Genomic DNA, 22,086 nt, shown 5'->3' on the forward strand with positions numbered 1-22,086 from the left:
ATGATGTCTATACAAATGTGGAGTAATAATCCAAAACAATTAATGTCACAGCAATAATTAAAAATAAAAAAAGCAGACAAATTGTGAAGGTGAAAGCAAAATTCATAGAGGGTGGGGTGGAATTTCTTATGTCAGGGGAAGACAACAGCCCATTTGAAAATGAAATAAAGCCGTCCGCTAATGGATACTATATCATTCAAACGACTAACGTAGTGATAAAGATAGCAATCACCTTCTTATAAACAAAAAGTAAATGAATCTCCCCTGGTGAATGGTTGAGGGAGTTAATGTAATATATATATATATATATATATATATATATATAAAGAATGGTTTTTTCCAATTGGTAATTACAAACACATAAGCGATAATTTACATAGCAGATTACAATTTGCCTTTATCTCTATATGAATGATGGGCTTTATCATTATCATGATGGTGTGCTGCATTATCCTAATCAATAGGGATGTTCACCAAATCGCACAAACCACACAAACCGCAAAAACCGCCCGTAAAATGGCATAACCGCACTGCACCGTAAGTAATAATGCACCACACCGCATGGTGTGGTACAGTTTGCGGTTTTATAATAAGAAAACCACACAAACCACACCATTCCGCACTCTCTCTACATATTAATATATTTATTTTTTTAATATTAATTTTATTATCAATAATTTAATAACCCTAGCTTTCAAAAAAAAAAGTTTAATAATCCCAACAAGTGTTGATTAGGAAAGCCAACTCAAAATAAAGAAAAACTAGCTCAATAGTTTAAAACTAGCTCAATAGTTTAAAACTTTGCCCAAAACAAAGGAAAAAATTAGTTTTGGGCTAGGCATGAAAAACCCAAAATTTGAAAATTTGACTGGCTTCAAACCGTTCAAAATCGAATCTTATACACCTCATCGCACATGTAATCACAAAAATAAGATGTGGTGCGGTTATGGTTTTGGCTAAACTCTAAACCACACCGCACCACACATGTAACCGCAAAAATGAGGTGCATTGCAATTATGGTTTTAGCTAAACCGCACCGTACCGCAAACACCCCTACTTATCAATAAGTAAGCATTCCCAACAATGCTTGCTATTGCTTGATTGCTTGGAGTTTGATTTAGTTTCCATCTTGGCATAAACACATCAAGTTTCTTGAAATAGAATGAATTAGCTTCTAGGTCCTCTCTCAAAATACAATGTTTTATATGTATTTTGGTGTGTGGATGTATGAATGTGTGTTTGTAGGCATGTTCTGTATGTGGGCAATGCCTGCCATTTGTGCCAGGAAAGTCCTCTATGAATGATGTGTGATTGGGAGAGATACAAGATGGTGACTTATGTAACCCCAACTTTTTTTGGATTTTTCATTATGTGTCCTTCATGCATGTCAATAATCCAAATCTTTGATAATTTTCAACTGTGTGTGCAGAGGTTTCTTAGTTTTGGTTTGGTTACGATGTCTTATTCATGATTTTGAAATGATTTTGTCTGTTTTAATAAGCCACATGTTAGCTCGTATTATTTATATATACGAGTTTTACTAAAAAGTTTATATATGTCTATGAAATGCTAGATATATACATTGTTAGTCCACTTCATAATAGCATAAGTTTTTATGAGTGAACCTTGACAAAATGTACCATATCTCTGTTTTTTTTGTTTTACTAGTGGCAGAATCATGCTGAAGATTATGAGTTTGCCTTGTTTGCTTCAAAAGGATCCTGTTTTGTTTGGAGTTCCAATTCTAAGTATCATTTGCATATTTTGTTTAATTGTTCAATAAATTAATACTCTTAAGACTTTCTTTCTAAATTGTTTGTAATAAATTTAAAAATTTGAACTCTAAGATGCCTTAGTGGCAAAGTTATTAGAAGATTGTTACTGGTTCAATGGTGGAATTTGCTCCTTTTCTCTGTGTTGTATATAATTTAGCTTGGGCAAACGATTAACATCCCTATTAATTGTTTTCTATTGTTCTAGTGAGTTTTGTAGTTCTTCTGTTCATTTTTCTTTGATGTGTGTGTAGATTAAATCCACCTACTCTATGAACCCAATCCAGCCCAATCTAAACCAACGCCTAGGGTTGGTATTTTATGGGTTGAAGGGTTGGGTTGGGCTTTTTAGTTAAAAACTTGGGTTGGATCAGCTTTGAGTTGGCAAAAAATTTCAGTCCAAGTAAATCCAACCCATGCTGTTAATAGTTAAAAAAACATATTTAGTTTAAATTTGTTATTTTAAATTATTTTGATTTTTGTAATTAGTTTAGATGAAATTGTAATTCTTTATTTGAAAGTGGGCTTAAATTGTAGAATGAAAACCAAATTTTTTTACTAGGCCTGGCAAAATTATTTCAACCCAATGACCTGACCCAACCCATCATGTTTCCTACAGATCAAGCTGGGTCGTCTTTTTAGAACTACTATGGTCCATGAGTTTAGTTAGGTTTGGAGATTTCTCAATATGTGAAATTTATGTTGGATTGAAAAATAACCAAAACCCCTACTCCGTTCTCATTTATGATAATAATACTTTTTGTGAACCCACAAATTTGTTTTTTTGTTTTTTTTTTTTTTAATATAATAGTGAACCCACGAATTGAATAAAAGTGAGGAACCCTTTTTCATTACCCTGAGAGTGGGTGCGCCAAGCCATTAAGGGATTATGTGCTGCCACTGCTTATGCTTCAAAGCATTACATCTCATTACAAAAGTTATTAAGCCTGTCCATGAAAGCCTATGCTTACAAGCCCCCGTATTTTCCACCATTCCCACGCCTCAACGGCCTCATAGGAGCATGCATTAATTCACTTTGAAATGGTTTATGGTTTTGGAACTAATGCTTTCTGACATGATGAATTAGTAATATTTTCTAATGATTAATTTGACTTTACTGAATCTTTGTTTTTTGGTTTTACCCGTGGTAGAATCAGGCCCACTAATGCTTTCTACTGCTAGATTTATTGTAGTTTGTTGATCTATTTCAATTTCCTTGAAATAGATCAAATTAGTTTTTGGGTCTGACCCATAATGCTGTGTTTATATATATGTATTTAGGTGTGCATCCCTGATTGTTAGTGTGTTTGTGAGTGTGTTCTGTATGTGGGTATGTCAAGCCCACCATATATTCGAGGAAAGTCCTCTGTGGAGGTTGTCTGATTGGAAGATACAAGATGGGTGACTTATGTACCCCAAGACTTTAGTTTTTTGGATTTTTCATTATGTCTTTCATGCGTGTCGATTATTTTTGAGCTTGCAACATTCAATTGTATGAACAACGGTTTCTTAGATTTGGTTGGGTTATGATATCTATTTGTGGTGTGTGGAACATGTGTTTGTTTTAATAAGCCACGTGTTAGCCCATGATTTGTTTATATATATTTATATATATTCGTGTTTCTAAGTGCTTTTTAGCTTCTTGTATCTGAGAACTACTCATAATGAGAAACTTTAATTAATATAGTAGGGTTTTTTCTCTTTTTTTAAGAAATTTTTTTGATGAATAAACACGTTACAAATAAATAGCAAAAGCTCACAGCTAGCAGAGTACAACCACTCTGATACGGAAAAAAAGTCCTTCATAGACCACCTAACTGAGATTGCTAGCCTACAAATCAACAAGACTAACAATTTGACACCAAAACTATTAAAGCCAGGCTATAAACAGGGGTAGTTTCTAGGATCTGCCAATGACAGTTCCACCAGATTGGAAACATCTTAGGGCCTAATTAACACCAACTGCTTTCAACACAGAGCAGCATCTGTGGCAATCATCAACTTCAACCAACTATCTTTGAACATTCTTGAGCTGGACAGATTCCTTCATGTCCCAGTTACATCATAATACTCGATATTGGATAGAATCACAGTTGGAGCCTTTGCTTTCAACTCTAGGTTTGGCATCCTTGTTAACAGATTTGACTATCTGTTCTAATAGCTTTATTCCTTTACATTGATAATAGGATGTTCGATTGCTTAGTGGTCACATTGTTTGTGTTACACACTGTTTATAGATTTATGGACTAATTTTAGACAAAATATTAGACTGTCTTCTGTACTTGCATATCAGCTTGGTACGCGCTGCTTGTGTTTTATCATTGTGACCCCTGTACGTACTGCTATCCATTTGAGATGCATTATATAAGATCAGAAATAAATTTCTTTATTTATACTGGTATTTCCCTCATATTTAAGCTGAGACGTGGTTGTTTTGACGAGCATATTCACTAGTGCCTTGTTTCTAGGAAGATGCTCAGAGGTTGAACCTTCTTTTTGCATCCTCTTAACCTTAGTACCCAGTAGGTGCACAAACGATTAGCCAAAAGATGCTTTCCCCTTCCATTTGTGTATTAGCACATGAAAAGTGTTTGTGTCAAGTTAGGAAAAAAGGTTCCCAGTTTCTGTATTACACATTATGCTGTTTAGTTCACAATTCATATATAAATGAGAGGTGATTATTGTAACACCCCGACCCAATTTTTATAATTAAACTATATGTTTAAGTGGTTAAGTATTATTAGTATGTTAAGCCACTTACTTGCAAAAATTAATATAAAAGTATTTAATAAACATATTATTTTATAATGTCATTGAATAAGAAATTGTAAAGATTATAAATAATTGAAATGGCTATTTGTATTATAAATATATATTTAGTATGTGCAAAACTATATTAAGTGCTTAAGTTATGAGATATATATATATATATATATTTATAGTTGTTGGTGTTTTAACTATATATGATGCATGAGATATTATAGAACATATATGCTCTTTTAATGTGATGGATATAACTTTATAAAGGTAAGGATATATATGTGTGTGTGTAGAGTGATATTATTATTTGTAAATGAGTGTGAATGCAAAGAAAAAAAAAGTAAGTGTGAATGCAAGAAAGTTGTGTGAATGCAAGAAAGTTGAAAGTGGGTGGGATATTTCTTTCCCTAGCCATACACGTATCCACCCCAATTTTTCCACCTCTCTTATCTGATTTTGCTGCCCCAAAAGTCTTCACACTTTCTTATTTTCTTGGCTGCATCAGATCAGAAGTCCAGCCCCTCTCTCTCTACTCCTTTTCCTCTTTCTTTGTTCTTCTTTCTCTCTTCTTCTGTTGCTTCTACACGGCAGCCCTCCCTTTCTCACCAACACAATACATTCCTCTCTAAAGATGAAATTAAACAATTAACCCTAAGGTTTCAGCTTCAAATTGTGGTGGGTAAGTAATTAAACCTCATCTGATTTTGTGTATTTGGATAGTATAATTGTTTGCTTACTTTCCCTCTTTGTTCTCTGCTCTGTTTTTGGAAGTTGAATTGGTGATTTTGTTTTAGTGATTTGAAGGTTTAATGATATTATGGTTTATTTAATGTTTAATAACATATTTTAGTATGTTAATTATAGGTATAAAAATACCCAAATTAAATTAAGACCTAATGCTATTTGTTGATGATTTTGTAAGATTATGTACTGAAGCTGTCTCTGTGACAGATTTGATGTTTACTACAAGAAAATTTTTGTATTAAATTGTATATAGTGAATTTGAATGCTAGGGATAATTCCTATGAAACCTAAGACACTTGTGGTTGTTATTGAATTGGTCTCACAGCATTTGGATTAATATAAAAATAATGGTTTAATTTATAAGTTGCATGAAATTCTGTCAGGACAGATTTGAGTATGCTGTCTTGCGTGATTTTTAGTAAATCATGGGTTTATGCTTTGACTCCGAAGTTTTTATGGTTTATACTGGACATACAGGGGAGTAGTTATATAAAATTTCATGACAATTGGATGTGTTTGAGCAGCCCGCTTGTATTTTACAAATGGAGCCTATGCTGCTGGAATAGAACAGTGAATAGTAAGGGACATGCCTAACTTTGTGGATTTAATTATCAAGTTAGGGTGAATGTTTTGAGCTATAATTTAATATACTTGTCTTTTGGTATGTATCGATCATAGATTAATTTTGTGTAACTTGTTTTGAGGTTTATTACTCAAAGGAAGGGGTTCTAAACCATGAGACGGTTGTATGTATGAAGCTGTTTTGCCCGACGTGTTGTATGTTATCATATGAATGTATATAGTTACATGATCATGCTTAAAAGATTTTATATTTATGCATGCATTATTGCCCTGACCTTAATGCACCTTTTGAAACAAAGTTGGCTCTTTTAGAGATATGGGATTAATATAAGAATGTTAGTTTCTCTAAGATTTTGTACTTGTTGTTGATGAATGTATTTTTGTTTGTGGGAACCTCGTTGAGGTGGGATTAGGACTTCCTTGATTCTAAGAGATAGGCTTTGAGATGAATGTGAAGTTTATGATAAGGAATTATGGATAGTAATAAGTTTTGAATTATGGTTTAGGTGTTACCAGTTTCCCAAGTTTAAGCTCCGTCGACTGTAGGCTCTCGGTTCCTCTGCTTTCAGGTAAAGGATAAGTTATATGAGCATTTGGTAAGTCATGAGGTTATTTTAAAGTATATTATGCATTAAAATGTTTTTTAATAGAGATATGGCATATAATCATTATTCTGACAAAGATATGTTCGTGAGCTTTCGAAACTCTATGTATATGATTTAAGCATATTGATGCTATTACTGATTCCACGAACATGATGTTTAAAGAAAAGAATGGAAATGCTATTATTATGAAATGTTATGCAAAATAAGAAATTGCAGTATAATGTAAAGTATAAAATGTTTTTGGGTTATGTCCTCTGGTGATCTGAACTCTGCTAGTAGGGGTTAATTACTAGCTTTCCATGGAAAATGTTATATGATTTGGCCATTAAGTGGGACTGGCTCTGCTGTACCCGCCCCTTGTTGGTTACGGCCAACTTGTGGGGGAAGCCAACCTACCCCCATGGTTGGAAGATATGTATTATGATGATGTGATCCCGGGAATACCTGGCATTGTGGGGAATGCTGGATGCCTAGCACCGTGGTGCTAGAAGCCTCCCAAATAAGTACAGACTTATCAGATACGGGCTAACCAATAAGTTATTTATGAACAGCTATGTTATGTTATTAATCATGAGAGAATTATTTTGTTAAAATGCATTGTGAAAAGTAAAAGCTCTCATGGCAAGAAGAAGTTTCTAATGAAAAGAAAAGCTGTTCATTAAATATAAGAGTTTCTAAAGTTCTGTTGTGCTATAAAGATAAAGTTTCTGATGAAAGTGCAAGTTTATGTTTAAAAGTTATCAGATATCTGTTTTTATGAAACGTTAAGTTTTATGATCATGAAAGTTATAATATCTTATGAGAAGAAGTTTATAAAGAAAAGTTTTCTTATTAGCCGAGATGTTTCTATTTTAATACAAAGTTGCCGATTATCTGATTTAAGTTAAAATAATTATTTTGTGATGAGAATATATGTATGGCGACTTTGAAGGAAGTGAAAGAAGTTTAATCCGAAAGGTTTTAGTAATATTAAACCGATAAGAAAAAGGAGAACAATTATTTTCTATGATGAGCGTATAAGCTATTATTATGAATAGTATAAAATACTATGCATGAAAAGATGTTCTCCTGTTCGAATATTCATAGAATGAAATGATTTGGTTACATGCATCCTTATTGAATTCTCATATTTCTTACCTTTACTGAGCTGTGTAGCTCACCCCTTCCACTCTTTCAGTTAACAGGTTTTATTTTGGAGCAGAGGGAGCCTTAGTCGAGTTTGGAAGGAGTTGGTTTTAGTTTTATATGTATAGATCCTAAACTAGCATTCTGACGTTTAGCGTTATAGTTATTGTGTATTCTAGGATCTAATGAAAGTGTATACCTTAAAGTATTAAGAGATGTATTATGTGAAATTCCGAATTTGAACAATTGGTGAATTAGGTTATTCTTTGGAGTACATTGTAGATGCTCTGAATGTCAAGTGAAAGGTTATATCATTTAAGTATAGAAAAAAGAAAATTATTCTAAAATCAAAAAGAGAAGCTTTTGGAAAAGTTTTGTAAAAGTTAAGTTGGTTCTTGTTAATATCAGGTTTAGGCTTGATATTAGCATGCCGGTCATGGTCACAAATCCGGGTACCGGGTTTGGGGCGTGACAATTATGGTTTATTTATTTTTGGATAAGTATAATCAGAGTCTTATTTTTTAACTTTATTAATGCATCTTTGGCCATTAACATATGGTTCTTGAGTCTTACTTTTAAAAATCTTTGACTTACATATAAATTCTAAATAAGATTTCCAGTAGTCCTTTTTTTTCCCCCTCTGTTTTTTCCAATTATTCTTTTGGGTAGAAAGTTCTTGCTTTAAACTGTATTTTCACTGCATTCCTCATGTTCGGTTGTCTTAAGCTCATGAAGAGAAATTAGTGCTCAAAGTCATAACATCCTAGTACTACCTGTTGAAAAATTTTGTCTGTCTTCTTTTATGTTATTGGGAACGCAACTTGATCATTTGTGTTACCTAAGTTAGCAATATCTATTTGAATTTGTGATTGTACTCATATAGTCATGACTCATAAGTTACTCTTTTGTTATTCACTATTGCATGTCCATATACTTATACAATAGCACTTTATGTAGTTTTTCTCCTTAATCATATGTGTGGAGGGATGAACCTCTCCCTTAGAAGGTATTATCCGCTTTGGGTGAAAACCCTCATAGATTTGCTTAATCCCACATCGGGGAGAGACGCCTTCCACCTTCAGCTTATAAGCGTTGGGCCTAAATGAAGGTGTACCATTGTGTGTGTGGAAGCAGTAGATGAGATGGAATTATGTGACTCAATTCAAAACATGAAACTACTTCACTACTTGTTTATCATGACAACTAATGTTTTGTGAAGGTAGCTTCTCACTTCTGCGTTTTTCTTCTTCTTTTTATCTTCTTTCATGAATGTTTATTTCATTCATTTTTATCTTATATCCTTCTTTAAAAAAAAAAAAAAAAAAAAAAAAAAAAAAAAAAAAAAAAAAAAACCTTGGAATAAACACACCAAGTTCTGGGTCTGACTCAAAATGTTGTTTTTATATTTGTATTTAGGTATGTATCAGTGTATGCATCATGCATGAATGCTAGTATGTTTGTAGGTGTGCTCTGTATGTGGGTATGTAAAACCCATGATTTGTAGGGGAAAGTTCTCCGTGGATGTTGTGTGATTGGAAGATATAAGATGGTGACTTATGTAACCCCAAGACTTTTGCCGGATTTTTCATTATGTCTTTCATGCATGTTGATTATCCTAAGCATGCATATGATTTTCAATTGTATGTACATATGTTTATTAGATTTGGTTGGATATGATATCTTATTTGTAGTTTGGAACATGTATTGGTCTGTTTTAATAAGCCACATATTTGCTCTTTTTTTTATACACATAAATATCTGTGTTTCAAACTTCCTAGTGCTTACTTTGCTTCTTGTATAATTTGACAACTAGTCATCGTGAGAAAAATTGATTAATAATAGGTTGGTACATGCATACTGTGTCTTTTCATTGATTCCCTTGTACATGCTTCTAGCCATTTGAGAAGCAACATGTAAGTTCAGAAATAAATTTGTCGACTTTATACATGTTGTCCCTCATATTTTCCTCATAGGTATTCCCCTCCCGAAGCTGAGACATGGTTGCTTTTACTTTTTAGGAGATTTAAGTACGGGGGACTAGTCCCTTGTTTAAATGAGATGTGATTAAGGCTTATTTACTTATTTATTAGTATAATCATATTCTAATTTCTTCCCTTTATTAATGCATCTTTGACCATTAATCTATGGTTCGAGTCCTCATTAAAAATCTTTGACTTCCATATAAATTCTTAATGAGATTTCCCTTTTTTTTCCTCTGTTTTTTTCTAATTCTTCTTTTGGGTAGCAAGTCTCTTGCTTTAAACTGTTTTTTTACTCTCATTGTTAGGTTGTCTGCTCATGATGAGAAATTAGTGCTCAAAGTCATAATATCAAACTAATACATTTTGGAACAATTTTGTTTCAGTCTTCTATTATGTGATCAGAACTGCAACTTGATACTGTGTTTCCTAAGTTAGCAATCTCTATTTGAATTTGTAATCATACTCTTAGTCATGCCTCATAAGTTACCATTTTATTATTCAGTGTTGCATGTGCATATACTAATATAACAGCCACTTTGTGTAGTTTTTCTCCTCTATCATACGCTTCTCTTTTTTTTTTTTTTTTTTGGTTATCATTTTGATAGTAAGAAGTAAGATGTCTCTTCTCTTTGCTTACAAATATGCTTTCCTTCATGCTTTCCTTAAAATGTATCTACGGTTATTTTTTTTTTTTTAACTTTATAAGCCATGCGGTGTGGGTGTAGGAAGTTCATAAATTCCTTTTCTTGCTGTTCAGGAAGCATATCTAATTGCATACTTAATGAGAAGATGCTATGGGAGCCTCTGACGGTCCAAGGCTTTCTGAAATGCAGAAGCAAGTACTTTAGACTATATAGAGGGAATTTGAATGCAGCTTGTTCCAAATCTGCTGAAGATTGATGTAAGATTCAAACAACTGTGTCAGCTGAGTTCTGTGTAATTCCAAGCAAGTAGTAGATTGGGAAATTTTCCTCTACATTGAGTACTTACTTCATCGTGGTAAGAAATAACCGGATCAGCTCAGGAGCCCTGATACAATTGGGTGGTTGTCATTCAAAGTCAGTGTGTCTAAAATCATAAATCTCAAGCCTTGAACTAAGACATTTATTTGATTCCTATTCTGTTTTGGAGCTGAAATTTGTTTCTTTCATTATTTAAATCTCCTGTCCAAATTCTTTGTATTTGTAAATTAAGATATGGTATACTGCTTCAACAGTTGCAAATCTTTTTTACTAGTGATTTCCCTTTCCTCTTCATGGTTAGCATATGTTATAGATGAACGTTATTACTTATACCAGTTCTTTTTTATATGATTCCCTGTTTTGGCATTGGTAAATATTGCCACTTATTGCCTGTTCGTGCTCTTCAACATATGCTTACTTCAAACCTAGATGTCCAATGCTTTTCCTTTGTGTTGCTTATGACATGATAGACAATTTGCCATTCAACTCTCTTTTTTTTTTTTTTTTCTTTTTCTTTTTCTTTTTTTAAAGGCTTAAATATATTGTTGGCCCCTAAAATTTAGCATGAGTGATTTTAGTGCCTAAATTTTGTAGTAATTGTTTTTACTTTTTAGTTCCTTGGATGACATGGCCAAAGTAGAGAGTAGAGACTAATATGTCATCTCTCCATAGGGACTAAATGCGATTACTTTAACCTTATTAGAAACAAAAATGGATCACTTAAAAGTTTTGTAAGGACTGAAAGTCTTTCCTTTCTACTTATTTTTTTTTTCTCTCGTGTTGCTCTCCACTGGGAAGCCACGATGGTGAAATCCCTAGCCTTTGCATAGGCAGAATCTTTCCCCTGCTCTGGTGGAATCTTGGCTCTCTCAACCCAGTTCCAGCCTTCCTCACCTTTCTATCCCGTGGCTCTCTCTGTCCAATTTTCTGCCTTCCTACACTTTCTACCCTTCTCATCCACATCGCACCCCACCCCTCTACAACATGGACGATCTCAAAGGTCGGTGTGCCCGCCTCTCCCTTCACAAAAAGGAACGCCAAACCATCCCTTTAACCCCTGTTTTGGAGAACAATAACAAAGTACTTGTGGCAAAGCTATTCACCAAACGTCGACTTAACGTGGAGGCATTGTCACGGACACTCAAAAGCATGTGGAGATTTGCCCAAGACTTCGAAGTTCGTGACTTGGCCTCAAACACAGTGCTGCTTCTGTTCACCCATGAGGCTGATGTGCAAAAGGTGATCTCGCAAGGACCCTGGTCGTTTGACAAGTACTTGATAGGCCTCTATCAACCTAGTGCCTTTCAATCTGTGGACGATGCAAAGTTTGTCACAAGCCCCTTTTGGATTCAAATCCATAACCTTCCTCTTAGTCGTATAAATAAAGTTAATGCTACAGATATAGGGAACACTATTGGCAGAGTTGTACAGGTTGATGCGTCACCATCTGGGGAATGTCGAGGACGCTGCATTAGAGTCCGAATCCTTATAGACATTGAGCAACCCCTCTGCAGAGGACGTTACGTGGATTTGGATGGCTCGGATCCCCATTGGATTTCTTTCCAATATGAACGGCTGCCTATATTCTGCTACTGGTGTGGTTGCTTAAATCATGATGAGAGGGACTGCAAGATCTGGATTGATAGTGGCGAATCATTGCAGAAGAGTGACCAACAATATGGCCCATGGTTGAAAGCTTCCTTGACCACCATGCAACAACCACAACTGGTACGTACCAAATCTTCCCAACCAACAACCCCACCCCAACCTCCACGACCCACACCTTCACCATCTACACAGCCATCACCTCCGACGGAAAACATGCCACCACCATTGCCGAACCTACCCACTACGACTCAAAATGCAGAAACCATAACTCAAGCCGATAAACCCGAAACTGCACCAACCCACAAGGAAATTTTATCGAACTCACAACTGTTTGACACGTTTATCACGGACCTTGACCATGATCTAAATTACAATCCACTTTCACACACCCCAAATCCACTACCACAGTTGGCCCACGCTTCATTAACTGACATTGCTCAACATTCCTATTCCACCACTAAGTCAACTATCCCTTTAAATGTTAACTTTGACACTTTGACCACAAACCACCCAGATATTCCATTCCCCACACACATGTCTAACACACCAAAAGCCCCAGAAACCATTACTACTCCCACAGACCAAACTGTAACAGAAAAAACCGTACATTTGCATGGTACCTGGTGTCAACTAGGACCACCCCACAACGCTGTGAGCGCTGGTATCTCTTGTGAATCAGTGTTGGGACCTAAATGGAAGCAAAGTCACTAGGTAAACTCATGGCAGAAAATTTGGGATTGGTGGTGGCTGCTCGGCAGCACTGCCAGACGCAATGATCATCATGAGCTGGAATTGCCGGGGGCTTGGGAACTTTTCGGCAGTTCGGGTACTCGCCAACTTGGTGAGATCAAAAGGACCCAACGTTTTGTTTCTTATGGAGACGAAACTGTCAGTAACTGAGATGATTCCGATTAGAGATGAATTAGGGTATCATTCTATGCTTGCGGTACCAAGTCTGAGACGGAGTAGGGGTCTGGCTCTCCTTTGGAAGGATGACATTACGGTAGATACTCAGACCTATTCTCTTAATCATATTGACGCAAAAATCCTGGTTTCTCCACAGGTAGAATGGCGCTTGACTGGTGCGTATGGCCATCCAGAGGAACAGAGGAAGAAGGAAACCTGGGCTTTATTGCGGCATCTCCATTCTAGGGCCTCCATGCCGTGGATTTGCATTGGTGATTTTAATGAAATCTTGTCATCTGATGAAAATAGTGGTGGTGTGCATAAGCCACTGGGGCCTATGCAAAATTTTCAAAGCACCTTGTTGCATTGTGATCTAGTAGACTTGGGATACCAGGGGTACAAATATACGTGGCGGAACGGCAGGCCAGTAAACATGTTTGTGGAGGAGCGGTTGGATAGAGCTTGTGCGAACCCGAAATGGAGAGAGATGTTTCCGACTACTAAAGTTAGACATCTAACGGCCTCTTACTCTGAACATAACCCTATTTTACTCGAAACAGAGTTTGCTCCGTCGAGGCGCAGGCGAAGGAGGATCCAAAGGTTTGAAGAAAAGTGGGTGGCCCACGGGGAATGTGAAGAGCAGATAAGAAAATCGTGGACCCAGTCCCACCCAATTGGGATTCCAATGTTTTGTCTCTTCGAAAAGATTAAGAAGTGCCGCATGGACCTTGTGCAGTGGAGCAGGGGTGCTTTCGGAAATACCCGAGATCGTCTTAATGCCAAACAACAAGAGCTGCAACAGTTGTTTCATTCCAACTATGGAGGTAATATGGAACGTATTAACCAGACAAAGAGAGAAGTCAATGAACTCATGCATAAGGAAGAGGTTTTTTGGCGACAACGATCTCGAGCTATATGGCTCCCAGTTGGCGACAAAAATACCAGATTTTTCCACCAGCGTGCGAGCCAACGAAGACAAAAAAAACCAGGTTGAAGGCTTGGTTGATTCGGATGGATTGTGGCAAACGGAGGAAACTAAAGTGGCAGATATTGCAGTGGACTATTATCAGACTCTCTTCACAGCATTCGTAACTACTCATCTGACCGAAGTGGTGGACAAGGTAGACAAGGTTGTGACAGATGATATGCGATGCATACTGATGCTCCCTTACACCGAAGAGGAGGTGAGAGTAGCCCTTTTCCAAATGCATCCATCCAAGTCCCCCGGCCCCTACGGCATGTCACCATATGTTTTCCAGAAATTCTGGTACATCGTTGGCCCTGATGTCATGTCCGCTGTGTTGTCCGTTTTGCATTCTGGACGATACCTACACAAAATGAACCTAGCCCACATAGTACCCATACCCAAAAAGAACAAACCTGAGCATATGAGTGAATATCGCCCCATCAGCCTTGCAAATGTGGTATCAAGGATGGTCTCAAAAGTCATAGCTAATCGTTTGAAGATGATCTTGCCAAATGTCATCTTAGATGCCCAAAGTGCTTTTGTGCCAAATAGACTTATTACCGATAATACCTCAGTGGCTTTTGAGATGTTACACCATATGCGGAACCGATGGAAAAGGAAGATTGGGCACATGGCAATGAAGTTAGACATTAGCAAAGCATACGATTAGGTCGAATGGAGCTTTCTCAGGAAAACAATGCTCAAGATAGGACTTCCTGTACAGTGGGTGGACATGGCCATGGAAACAGTACAAACGGCAACTTACTCGGTCCTCATCAATGGTGAGCCTCGAGGACACATTACTTCGACCCGTGGAATCAAACAAGGTATCCTTTTTCACCTTATCTCTTTTTGTTATGTGCTGAAGGTTTGTCCTCTATGTTGCGAAAAGCCACAGACACCAAAGAATTGCATGGCATCACCTCATGTCGGGGTGGAGTCCAAATATCACATCTCCTCTTCGCCGATGATAGCTTACTTTTCTGCGAAGCTACTCCAAGTGAATGCCATCGCTTGTTGGATTTATTGGCTAAGTACGAGGCTGCCTCTGGACAGGCCATAAATCGCCAAAAGACATCCCTGTTCTTTAGCCAAAATACAAGGAATGAGGTGAAGGAAGAGATTCGTGGTTTGATGGGAGCGCAAATTATGACTGGCTGTGAGAAGTATTTGGGGCTGCCAATGGTAGGAGGAAAGTCCAAAGTGTCCACTTTCAAAGAACTACAAGAGAAAGTCACCAAAAGGGTCATGGGATGGAAGGAGAAGCATATCTCAAAGGTAGGTAGAGAAGTGCTAATCAAAACTGTCGCCCAAGCGATTCCCACCTACTCGATGAGCCTTTCCAAAATTCCCAATATAGTCTGTGATGGTATAAACTCTGCTCTATCCAAGTATTGGTGGGGTCAAACTAGGGAGGAGAAGAAAATACATTGGATTAATTGGGGAAGGCTGTGCACATCGAAAAGGAAGGGCGGAATGGGGTTTCGGGACATCCATGCCTTTAACTTGGCTATGTTTGCGAAGCAAGCATGGCGACTGCTACATGAAACGCATTCACTGTTTTACCGTGTGTACAAAGCTCAATATTTTCCCTCATGTTCTTTTATGGATGCGGAATTGGGAGCAAGCCCATCGGTAGTGTGGAGGAGTCTATTACAAGCACGTGAGGTGATTAGGGAAGGTTCTATATGGCAGATGGGTAATGGACAAACGATAGCTATTAATACCCATAGGTGGCTGCCTCGACCACCAACCTTTAATAATGGACCAGATAAAAGCTTGAAAGTGGCTGACCTCATTGATGCAACTACGAACCAGTGGGATCGAGCTAAGGTGCATGCCATTTTTGCCCCGGGTACAAGGGAGGATATCCTACAGCTCAAGCTAGGCAATATGACCTTGAGGGACAGACTGATATGGAAGGAAAACAAGGCAAAAAAGTTCTCGGTGAAAACGGCCTATCAGGTGGCTCTTAGACTCCACCACCCACAATCAGGAGAGCACTCCCAAGCTAGATTGGATCAAAAGATGGGCCAAAATGGCCCATTAGCATGTTTTTTTGAAATATTTAGCAACAGAGCACTGTTTCGGAAATAATTAGGGAAATACCACTTTTTCTGGTACTCGAGCTTGGTGAGCTCGAGTACCATGTTTTTTACTGGTCAAACATCTTCTTAAAAAAAAAAAAAACGCCGCTATAGGGCCCGAAAACGTCACTATAGGGCTTAAAAACGCCACTATAGGGCCCCTTGAACCTGTTATGGGGACTTATAAAAAAATTTTGCAGGAAAACGCCGCTATAGGGCCCAAAAACGTCACTATAGGGCTTAAAAACGCCACTATAGGGCCCCTTGAACCTATTATGGGGACTTATAAAAATTTTTTTGCAGGAAAACGCCGCTATAGGGCCCGAAAACTTCACTATAGGGCTTAAAAACGCCACTATAGGGCTCCTTGAATATGGGGCGACAGTGGATTAAAAAAACATGGTACTCGAGCTCACCAAACTCGAGTACCAGAAAAAGTGGTATTTCCCTAATTATTTCCGAAACAGTGCTCTGTTGCTAAATATTTCAAAAATTAATGCTAATGGGCCATTTTGGCCCAAAAGATGTGGAAAAAGATATGGTCTATAAACGTCCCTCCCAAGGTACGGACTTTTATTTGGCGTGCATGCTCTAATATCCTGCCTACCAAAGCAAATCTACTCCAAAAGAAGGTGTAGGTGGACCCCACTTGTTTTGTGTGTGGACAACATGAAGAAACAACAGGACATATATTGTGGGAATGCCCTCTAGCTCGTAACGTGTGGGCACTGGTTAGGGGTAAGGTTTAGAAGACAAGCTCCTCGATGCCAAGCTTCTTCCTTCTTACAAGACAGATGATGGAGAGACTATCGGGGAAGGAATTTGAGCTATGGGCTATGATTGCATGGGCACTCTGGAATGCACGAAACCGTATACACTTCCAACACACATAGACCCATCCAATTGAGATCCTCAAGCAAGCAACGGACCTGCTGATGGACTACCAGAAACTTGTTCGAGATCTTGTGCAACGGCAGAAGGCACGATGACTCTTATAGTTTTTTATCAAAGACTTTGGTAGTTTATAAGGACTGGTGTTATTTTATTCTCTCTCTTGTACTGATTGGGCTTGTAGAAGGGGTAGGCCATGATGCATGGCTTGCATGGCTTTGTGTATTACAGCTCATCAGCCAAGTCTATATCTGTATACTCTTACTTTTCTTTTGTTTAATATAATTCTATCTTTGACGTCAAAAAAAAAAAAAAAAAAAGAGTTTTGTAAGGACTCAAAACTATCACTTCAAGTTTATTAGCGAGTAATAGTTATCGCAACTTGGGACTAAAATGACTCATGAGTTTAAAGTTTAGAGACCAACAATTTATTTTGTTCTTTTTTTTAAAACAATAAAATAAAATAATAGAAGACAATAAGAAAGAGATATGAGGGACTCTCCAACTACATCATTGCCAGTTCAGTCTCATTAGCAACCCAACTAAGATTTTTGATCAAATCCCAATTCTTATTTGAAAAAGCCAAGAGCCAATGTCCAATGACAATTACTTACTGATGCCTCCAAAAGAGAAAAAATATAGGAGATTATTGCTACATGCCGTCTCAACAACTCAACGTTGGTGTAGACCGTGACATCTTTCTCAATATAATTTGATGATGGCTATTGAACACTAATTAAAAGGGTCAATTGTTTGGGACTGCCATATTTTTCTCTAATAAATATACAAATGTGCAGTAATAATCCAAAACAAGCCATGCCACAGCAATAATTAAAAATAAAAAAGCAGACAACTTGTGAATGTGAAGACATCCCACTTGAAAATAAAATTAAGCCGTGTTGTGACTTGTGAAAAGAAGAAGAAGGAAATGAGAGGAAAAATCCAACTGAAAAACACTTAAGAAGAAGAAAGTGGTAGGGCTAGATAAGGCTGAGTTTCAACTCAAATTTCAATTGAAGATAGTAGAAAAAGCTTCTAGGTATTGATATTTCTCATTTGCAATTCTCCCTATTTGTAATTCTTTCTCACCTTCAATTGTAAACACTATTTTGCTCAATTTTACTTAAGTTTTATCCAGGTAAGTTGAAATCACATTTTAATAACACTATTTTAAGTGATGAAAAAAGACGATTTAAAAAAAAATACAAAGTTTAGATTCGCAAATAATTTCAAAATGATGTCAATGAAAATAATTAATATTAATATTTACAAATTTTGCAACATATTAAAAGTGTGGTCTAGACATCTAGTTGAACATCTTATAGAAGTTGTTCTAAGCTTACCAACTGGAACTGCAATAATTGTGTGTCCAGAAGTATTTAATAAAGCTGCAATAAGTCTCTCAAATTTAGGGCATGTTTGGATTGAATGGGATAGTGGAAGGGAGTACTGGAGTAGAGTAGAAAAGAATTAGCTAAACATAAGCTAATTTTGAGCCAATTTTATTTTATGCTACTTTACTCTCCATCTCTCTCCCTCAATCCAAATGGATTATTAGTTTTGGGTGTAGACGGTATGAGGGTTGGATGGAGAACATGCCTCCACAACTTGTCCGTTTGTGGGGGCAAAGAATATATGTTTCCATATAAATAAAATTATAAAATCATTGTCCTTCAAAATAAATAAAAATCTTTTTTACTAGTGATTTCCCTATCCTTTTCATGTTTAGCATATATTATAGATGAACGTTATTACTTATACCAATTCTTTTTTATATGGTTCCCTGTTTTGGCATTGGTAAATATTGCCACTTATTGCCTGTTCGTGCTCTTCAACATATGCTTACTTCAAACCTAGATGTCCAATGCTTTTCCTTTGTGTTGCTTATGACATGATAGATAATTTGCCATTCAGCCCTTTTTTTCTATTTTTTAAGGCTTAAATATATTGTTGGTCCCTAAAATTTAGCATGAGTGATTTTAATACCTAAATTTTGAAGTAATTGTTTTTTCTTTTTAGTCCCTTGAATGACATGGCCAAACTAGAGAGTAGAGACTAATATGTCATCTCCCCATAGGGACTAAATGCAATCACTTTAACTTCATTAGGAACTAAAATGGATCACTTAAATTAAGTTTTTTAAAGACTCAAAACTATCACTTCGAGTTGATTAGCGACTAATAGTTATCACAACTTTAGGGACTAAAATGACTCATGAGTTAAAAGTTTAGAGAACAACAATTTATTTTGGTCTTTTTTAAAATAAAATAAAATAAAATAATAGAAGGCAATAAGAAAGAAATATGAGCGACTCTACAACTACATCATTGCCAGTTCAGTCTCATTAGCAACCCAACAAAGACTGGGGATCAAATCCCAATTCTTATTTGAAAAAGCCAAGAGCCAATGTCCAAAGACAATTACTTACTGATGCCTCCTAAAAAGAAAAATATAGGAGATTATTGCTATATGCCATCTCAACAACTCAACGTTGGTGTAGACCGTGACATCTTTCCCAATAATATATGATGATGGCTATTGAACACTAATTAAAAAGGGTCAATTGTTTGGGCCTGTCATATTTTTTTCTAATAAATATACAAATGTGCAGTAATAATCCAAAACAAGCCATGTCACAGCAATAATTAAAAATAAAAAAGCAGACAACTTGTGAATGTGAAGACAACCCATTTGAAAATAAAATTAAGCCGTGTCGTGACAAGAAGAAGAAGAAGAAGGAAATGAGAGGAAAAACCCAACTGAAAAACACTTAAGAAGAAGAAAGTGGTTGGGCTAGATAAGGCTGAGTTTCAACTCAAATTTCAATTGAAGATAGTAGAAAAAGCTTCTAGATATTGATATTTCTCATTTGCAATTCTCCCTACTTCTAATTCTTTCTCACCTTCAATTGTAAACACTATTTTTGCACAACTTTACATAAATTTTATCCTGGTAAGTTGAAATCACATTTTAATTTCACTATTTTAAGTGATGAAAAAAGACAATTAAAAAAATACAAAGTTTAGATTCTCAAATAATTTCAGAACAATGTCAATGTAAATAATTAATATTAATATTTACAAATTTTGCGACACAGTAAAAGTGTGGTCTAGACATCTAGTTGAACATCTTATAGAAGTTGTTCTGAGCTTACCAATTGGAACTGCAATACTCGTTTGTGTGCAAAAGTATTTAATAAAGCTGCGTTGAGTCTCAAATTTAGGGCCTATTTAGATTGAAGAGGGAGTGGAGGGGAGTAAAATAGAGTTAGCTAAAAATTAGCTAATTTTAGGCCAATTTTATTCTACTCTACTCTACTTTCCATCCCTCTTCCTCAATCCAAATAGACTATTAGTTTTGAGTGTAAACAGCATGAGAGTTGGATGGAGAACATGCCTCCACAACTTGTCCCTTTTGTAGTGGCAAAGATCTTATATATGTTTCCGTATAAATAAAATTATAAAATCATTGTCCTTTAAATAAATAAAAACTATCTCTTTCATTCATTTACTTTCATTCCCATTAATGATTCTAAAAAAAAAAAATCATTACCATTAAGAACAGAACAAAATAGTTTTTTTTTTTTTTTTTTTTTAAGGAAATATTCCTAATCCAATCATAGCAATTATGGTATAGAACTATAGATAAAGCCTGTTAGGTATATGGACAGATATAATTCAGTGTCTTTAAAAAAAAAAATTGAAAATTCAGCATAAATTATGAAAATGGAAACATATCATAGAATAATAATATATACAGATATGATATAGTTATTTGGATAGTTTCGCAAGCAAAAATATAGTAACATTTTTCATATTTTATTAAGATAAATAGAATGATCGCAGAACTTCAAGCAAATATCACGATGTCATTCATCGTTTTTCTCTTTATAATAAGCATCCCCTTTTTTTTATTTTTATTTTTTGGATATAAGAATCCATTTCTCAAATGCTTAATTCAGCATTCGATTAGAGTCTAAAAGAAAGGGAATTAGAGTGCTGGATTTATTTTGGACCGGTAAAGAGTAATTTTTAGTAGAGTTACAAAACATTGATCTGATTAAAGAGATTCAAAATCAATCACACAGTCCAAGTGATGAAATCCCAATTCTTTAATTGAAAAGGCCAAGAACCAATGGCAATTACTCACATAGGTGAAAACTATGACATCTTTCTCAATATAATACGATGATGATTGCTATTGAGCACTGAATCTTAAAATGGTCAAAACAAGTGGCCTGTCATCTTTTTTCTTATAAAAAATTAAATTGTGGTGGAGCAATAATCCAAGAAAACCCATGTCACTGCAATAATATTAAAAAAAAAAAAAAAAAAACGACAACTCATGAATGTGAAAGCAAGATGATGAAGGAAATGAGAGGGAAAGCCGATTGAAAAATAAAAAATAATAATAAAAAGAAGAAGAAAGCAGTGTAGTTGATATCGTATCGGTATGGCCGAGCAATGTAGTTGATATCGTACCGGTACCCGGCCATACCGGTACGTATACCAGTATCGAAACACCAATGTTTCGTACTGGTTTAAATACCGGCCGTACCGGCTATGTATCGATCATACCGGTTGATTTCGAGCAATATTGGCCAGTACAGAATTTTTTTTTTTTTTTTTTAAGTTTTGTAATTTTTGAATTTTTGTAAGGGCGGAATGATAACTTATTTGCATTAACTTATTAGTATTTGATGATGCCAAAATTGTCAGTTGGGTCACTCGTCCAATCCGGAGCTTTAGACGATCTTGTAGGACCTGCAAGATAAAGAGAGATAGATCAAAGAGACCACTGGGTTGTGCCCAGTAGGGGAGCCTCCAATACTTAAGTTAGTATCAACCCATATTTCTTGTATTCAGATAGTGTTTTGTTGTAGCTTTTTACGTACCTTCACAAGTGAGACGGACTATCCCTTTTATAGGTAATTTGGATAGCTGTTGTACATAATTGGAGGTGATTATTATCCATGTGTAACAGTTATCGTATTGATGAGCGTTTAAGACTGATGAGTAACGGTCGCCATTAATGTGTGTTGAATGTGCTTGGGCGGTTACATATTTTGGTTTGTTAATGATGCAAGGTCGTCCAT

At 36.1% G+C, this 22,086-nt stretch overlaps 1 protein-coding gene and 1 long non-coding RNA gene across 2 annotated transcripts; both read left to right on the plus strand.

Annotated features, from left to right (window-relative positions):
* Window positions 1-4,983: 4,983 nt before the first annotated feature.
* Window positions 4,984-10,795, plus strand: LOC126700190 (uncharacterized). Its single transcript, XR_007647066.1, has 4 exons — window positions 4,984-5,211; window positions 6,365-6,427; window positions 7,641-8,807; window positions 10,328-10,795. It is a non-coding gene; the product is annotated as an uncharacterized LOC126700190 (long non-coding RNA).
* A 721-nt stretch (window positions 10,796-11,516) lies between these two features.
* On the plus strand, window positions 11,517-12,851 carry LOC126699735 (uncharacterized). The gene has a single exon (XM_050397706.1). It carries the CDS (start codon window positions 11,517-11,519, stop codon window positions 12,849-12,851), a length of 1,335 nt encoding a protein of 444 aa, XP_050253663.1.
* Window positions 12,852-22,086: the final 9,235 nt, after the last annotated feature.

The sequence above is a fragment of the Quercus robur genome, chromosome 9 (genome assembly GCF_932294415.1).
Source record: "Quercus robur chromosome 9, dhQueRobu3.1, whole genome shotgun sequence".
Classification (NCBI taxonomy): domain Eukaryota; kingdom Viridiplantae; phylum Streptophyta; class Magnoliopsida; order Fagales; family Fagaceae; genus Quercus; species Quercus robur.